The sequence below is a fragment of the Priapulus caudatus genome, unplaced genomic scaffold, assembly GCF_000485595.1.
Source record: "Priapulus caudatus unplaced genomic scaffold, Priapulus_caudatus-5.0.1 Scaffold3677, whole genome shotgun sequence".
In the NCBI taxonomy this organism is placed as follows: Eukaryota; Metazoa; Priapulida; class Priapulimorpha; order Priapulimorphida; family Priapulidae; genus Priapulus; species Priapulus caudatus.
This window is the reverse complement of record NW_014580738.1, coordinates 1-6,468: the sequence shown is the minus strand read 5'-3', so window position 1 is coordinate 6,468 and position 6,468 is coordinate 1. Positions and strand designations below refer to the sequence as shown.

Here is a 6,468-nt window from a genome sequence, read left to right as displayed (position 1 = left end):
GTATTTGCTAGTCTAGTACTGGAGAAATTAGCGTTTGGATGCGCATTGTGAGCCTTTAAATAATGTCGCTACGCGTGCGTCGTCAGAAACACGTGTGATGTCATCGTTACGCGTGCACCGTGTCACCGGTATTGACGGAGCGTCACTTCGTCACGCTAGTAGGGTAGGAGGTAGACGAGGGCTCCCTCTAGAGGCAGGAACATTAGCTCCCCCCCCCCAGTGTTCGACACTAGAGGATGTCACTCGCACTGTTCGAGCGAACAAACTCGTAGGATCGTAGATCTCGCGGCGGCCGTCGCCTATCGACAAGCGAACGTCGTTTTGTCGGCGTGTGAACGTCGCTCGAGCGAGAAAGAAGACTGGTAGCCGGTAGTATGTTTATATATCACGTCAGCTATTATTCGTTTATTGCCTTCACCCTATACATCATAAATCATACACTACATGATAATAATAATAATTACTGTTACCAATATTGTTGTTGTTGTTGTTGTTGTTGTTGTTATTATCATTACTATTATTGCGCACAACCAGGTAGATATGGGAAATGAGTGGAGCTTCGTTTTCGGGGGGAAATGTCTAGTTTGTAAACAAACTATAGGTGGACAGCTACTGTATCAATGCACCATCAATCACACAACACACCACACAATACAGGGTGATACTCCATTAGGAGTGTTCCCAACTTTAATGTCATTAATGGTCATAATATATATTTATGGTCATAATATGGTCATATATTAGTTTGTGGTTTAATGTCATTTAGGTTAGGGTTAAGGTTAGGATTATCAATCATTAATCATTAATGATAGCAAAGTTGGGAACACTCCTAATGGAGCGTTAGCCCTAATACACTGCGAATGTCTGACACATTCTAAACACACTGGTAATGTACGTATTTATATCTGACATCACACATTCTAAACACTAGTAATGCACTTGCACTATGGATATCTGACATCACACATTCCAAATACACTAGTAATGTACTTGTACTATGTATATCTGACACATTCCAAACACTAGTAACGCACTTGCACTATGTATATCTGACATCACACATTCCAAACACTCTAGTAATGCACTTGCACTATGGATATCTGACACATTCCAAACACACTAGTAATGTACTTGCACTATGTATATCTGACACATTCCAAACACTAGTAACGCACTTGCACTATGGATATCTGACATCACACATTCCAAACACTAGTAATGCACTTGCACTATGTATATCTGACACATTCCAAACACTAGTAACGCACTTGCACTATGGAAATCGGACACATTCCGAACATTGCACCATGTACTTACAGTACTCACACGTGACAGTAAAGCTCATAGGGTCTATGTCCCCCAGGGTACTGCCGGAACGTACCCTGGGTATGGTCCGGTATACCGGAACGTACCCTGGTAACTATCTGATAGGGTTAGGGAGTAGGTGTAGGCGACTCCTAGTCTCATTAGTGGAGTAGGCGAGGTACGGTCCGGCATATTAGATAGTTACCAGGGTACGTTACGGTAAACAGGACCGTACCCAGGGTACGTTCCGGCAGTAACCTGGGGGGACATAGACCCTCTCAGCGACAGTAAACATTCCAGTAAAGCTGGGTTTAAACTACCGCCATTATGTTGGCGAATTGGCGAATTCGACCAACTTTCCAATTCGCCAACTCCCGAGTTGGCGAAAATAGAACATGTTCTAATCTCCCAACTAGTTGCTATCGATCGGTTGGTCGCGCAACTTAAGTGTATACACTGCCGATTGTCGGTTGTATTCTTGTATAGTTGGGAAGTTGGTCCAATTCGCTAACACACAGTTGGTAGTGTAAACCCAGCTAACGTGTACTCACAGTACGTTACATTGGATACTAGACCGAATAATTCTGTCCCAGATAACGTTTTATATTTTGGATGCGTTACACTGGAGTTATACGTTAATATAAAACGTTATCTGGGACAGAATTATACGGTGTAATTGAATACGTGCATAGAGTGCACCGATATACTAACTATAAGATTCACACATTACACACGGTGACACTGCTACAGTCTCATTATTATTAACGGTGAATCGTAATATCTCGCCGTGCTATCGTAGAAAGTAGCGCAGTGCGCAAGCTACTAAATACTCGGGGAAAAATAGTTTATTGTTGTTTGGTCGCGCCACAACGGTGGCAATGGTCTTTTGTTTTCGCAATTGTCTACTGCGTGTTCTGTGGACAATTTGATTGCTATACCGTAAACGGTACCCATGGTCTTTTGTTTTTGATTGCGCAATTGTCTACCGCGCGTTCTTAGGACAATTTGGTTACTTCACCATAAATGGGAGCCATGGTCTTTTGTTTTTCGATTGCGCAGATGTCTACTGCAAAATAATATGGTAATTATTTTTACCATTTATGAAATGTACCACCGATTAATATGGTACGGCGAAATACTACGTCACGACCGTCTTGTCTACCTAAAACCCGTGCAACGTAACTCCCTCACTCGGTAATCACAGGGGGGGGGCGGATCCAGATAGGGGTCATGACCTCGCGCCCCTGCGTGGTCGGCCGCAAGCCGGATATATCCGGAATGCGGCGAAAAAAATTTAACGTCGAGTTGAAACTGAATAAAGTCTGCGCGCTGCGAAATAAAAATAAAATAAAAGAAATTACGCGCGGTCAGACTCCATCTTTAGCGTCTCTACAGAGGGGCACACCCCCTTCCCCCGCCTCTTGAGCTTCACCTCCCCCTCCCCCATTATGGAATTCCTGGATCCGCCCAGTAAGCAACTCCTCCATTGGTACATTTTGTGCGTTCATGGTGCGCGCGCGCGTCAACCAACTTCAAGTTGCCAGCTACCTACCGCAGCGCGTTGTCACGCATTGAAACGCTCCATACTCCTACCCTGCAACACCAGAACCGCTGCGACTCGCCGTGCACCACTGTCAGTCGGCGCGGCACAGCAGGGCAGGGGGTTGAATAACCTGATTTCGCGCGAGGCACTTGTTTTTCCGTCGTCTGCGGGTCAAGTGTGCCCCTCGCCGCCCCCCAGCACTGGTCCCCTGACTGAGCTCTCCCTCTCCCCCAGCCTCCGCCACGTCCTGCCTGGCCTCCGCCAAGATCCTGGCACCTGTTTGGTCCCATAAGAGCATAATGCCTGTGGTTCCAACGTGGAGAAAGAGTTAAAATTACCTACTCACCATCCCTAACCCTCACTATCACAATGGCGCCCCCTATTGGCTACCTACAAATCTCAATACAACCGTGATATGCGAAGAGGACTGCCGCTTCGGCGGCCCCACACCAGGTGGCAGCACGCACGCGAGCGGCAAGCCCAGAGCGTAGCAGACGCTCTCTTGTTCGGCCCGACGCCACGAACTCGCGCGCGCGCTGAGATCTCGTTCTCGCCGCAGCGCCCCCTATTGGTCTCGCTCGACAGAGATTCGCTGAAAAGGGATGCGGGCATGTCCCCCTCCCCCTGCCACGCCCCACCCCCCAGGGTCCACCCCCCTCCCCCCTGCCCAGCCCCGGTTCACCCAGCCCTGCTAGGCAGAAACCTACAACGTATAGACGAATCGAGGCGCAGTAGAAACGCCGTTGGTGCCGCGGATTCCATTTCGGAAAGATTTGGAAAGGCAGACCTTCTATCGTGGCGCGTCACACGACTGTCAGTATCGGCTGCTTGTAACTTGTCAAAGACACATGTCTTCTATAATTTCACTGTGAAAGCAATCATTGACAATCACTGATAAATATCAAAAACATGAAGACAATCATTGACAATCACTGATAAATGTCAAAGACATGAAGACAATCATTGACAATCACTGACAAATGTCAAAGACATGAAGGCAATCATTGACAATCACTGACAAATGTCAAAGACATGAAGACAATCATTGACAATCACTAACAAATGTCAAAGACATGAATGCAATCATTGACAATCACTGACAAATGTCAAAGACGATCATTGACATTTCTTTCTATGGGGTGGCCAAAATCTTTCTCGAAGAGCATCTTCTTTAGAAGATTCCCTAGTTCTTACAAGTACGAGTATTATTATAATTAAGTGCGAAGTGTCAACACGTATCCAAGATGGACGACAGCTGATGAGTCTCTGGATAGTAGGGGTGTAACAATTAACCGCGATTCAACTGTATCGCGGTAAATCCCGTTCGGTTCGGTTTTCTTTCTTTTTTCCGTTTCGGTTCTTGGTTCGGTTCCGGGAAATACATTCAACCCACTCTCAGTTAGGGGGGCGCACACGGCAAGCAAACAGCTCAGCACTTACGCCAAGCCCCGTCCCTCACACTTTTGGCCAATGAATAACACAATAAATGTATAATATTATGATAGGTATTATTATTATTATTCAAAATGGAGGGAAAATTTCCCAATCTGCTCAGCATTTTAAATTTTTTACTACTGAAAATAACCGAACCGAATGAACCAAACCGAAGAGTAAAAACCGAAAACCGAACGGAACCAAAACAAAATGTATCGTTACACCCCTAGTAGGGACCATCCCTACAGAGGGGTTACTGCGCACCTCTCATCTCGGGGGGGGGGACTGAGGATTCTCTCAATAGATGTACATTTGTATATAAAACAAAACATAAGTTAGCGTGGACTCGATATACAGTCACCCGTACGAACACGCAGGCAGGTGGCGCCATCTACGCTCAGCGACGCCCAACGTAGAGGGCGCTAAACCTCGCAGCTGCGTAATGTGCTTGTGTTTCGGAACAGCGATTGCATCCGCTGGTCGAATCGCCTCCACACTGAAAACCCGCGAGGGCGAAAGCAAACCGAGTGACGACTACGTTAATACCCGATTTGCAGTTGACGATAATAAAGTTAATTGTATAATCATAATCTATTTTTAAAAACAGAGAAAAAATAAGTCGAAAACAACACGATAACGATTTTCGATACACAAAATAAAAACAAGAACGCCGGTCGCGACTGCGGCTCTCGCATGCAGAGGGCGCCACGGGTACGAACTCACAGCGCCCCCTACATAGATGGCGCCACAGGTACGCTCCCGACTCCCCCGCATCGCTCATCCCGCGCGGCGCGACCCGACGACCTGAGGTCACCGCCGCCCGCCGACCTCCAGAGGTCACGCAGGGGTCAAATGTCGAGCTTTGTTGTGCGGATGGTGAGTTGTGGATTCTCAATGTCTCGCAGACTCTGTATGAGCTTCAGTTCTAGCTGCGCCTTGTTCGGCTTGACTCCCTCGCCCGCCATGTCTGCAAACACACAGTGTGGGAATACAGCGTGGGAATGCAGTGTAGGAATGCAGTGCAGGAATACAGTGTAGGAATACAGTGTAGGAATACAGTGTGGGAATGCAGCACGGGAATGCAGTGTAGGAATACAGCGTAGGAATACAGTGTAGGAATACAGTGTGGGAATACAGTGTAGGAATAGTGTGGGAATACAGTGCAGTAATACAGCATGGGAATGCAGCGTACGAATACAGCACAGGTAGTGTAGGAATACATGCAGAGATGTGACACGCTAGTGCATCATGACACACTAGTTTCAAAAGCAACGACGGAAGGCACCTTGTGTTGTGAGCGAGGAACAATGCAGTTCCCTTTTCCTTTCATTTATATGTTAGGCCATCCTTAAAAAATTTTTGCTGTCCCCCGACCCCTGATTTTTTTAATGGGTAGGTAGGTAGGTCTTCTTTTTTTTGAGGCATAATAGTTATTTTAAGTCTGTCCTCATGTTTGCCACACATGCTTTGTGTTTCAGTCTTAACTATGAATAATAAAAAAAAAAAAAAAATGGAACCCAAAATGTAAAAAAAACTTGGGTCGCGGCTATTTTCGTGGGTCGGTCAGAGGACAGCAAACATATAATTTGTTAAGGATGGCCTTACCTGTGTGCTGTGTGTTAATACGCATGACTAAACTGAACAGAGCGATAGCCACCAGACGTGACTAAGAAAGTAAATCAGCGTCCAGACATGACTAACAGAAAACAACGGCACCAGCCAGACGTGCCTAACAAAGTAAATCAGCATCCAGACATAACCAACAGAAAACAGCGGCAGCAGCCAGACACGACTAACCGACGACGGCGACGGCCGCACGACCGGCGCCCCCTACCTACCCTGCGCGGCCTTGAACGTGCGCCGCAGGACGTGTTGCATCGTAGAGAGCACCTTCTCGCACGCAAGTGGGAGGTCCTCGGGGTGGCGGTCGCTCCAGACGAGGAGAAGCGCGGCGAAGAGGTCACCGGTGCCGGTGAATATCGCCGGAAGCATCGGTATCTCCACCCGCAGCGCCTCCTTGTGGCCATCTGCCAGGAGAGATAGATAGAGAGAGATGGTGAGAGAGGTGGTGAGAAAGATGGTGAGAAAGATAGAGAGGGATAGTGAGAAAGATGGTGAGAAAGATAGAGAGGGATAGTGAGAAAGATAGAAAGAAAGATAGAGAGGGATAGTGAGAAAGATAGAAA

General features: G+C 47.0%; 1 protein-coding gene across 1 annotated transcript; it reads right to left on the bottom strand.

The window, feature by feature from the left end:
• Positions 1-4,197: 4,197 nt before the first annotated feature.
• On the bottom strand, positions 4,198-6,309 carry LOC106819551 (pyridoxal kinase-like; the record flags this gene model as incomplete). Its single annotated transcript, XM_014824165.1, has 2 exons — positions 4,198-5,249; positions 6,121-6,309. Coding segments are annotated over 2 exons (308 nt in total), but the record flags the coding sequence as incomplete, so codon positions are not given.
• Between the last annotated feature and the right edge of the window lie 159 nt (positions 6,310-6,468).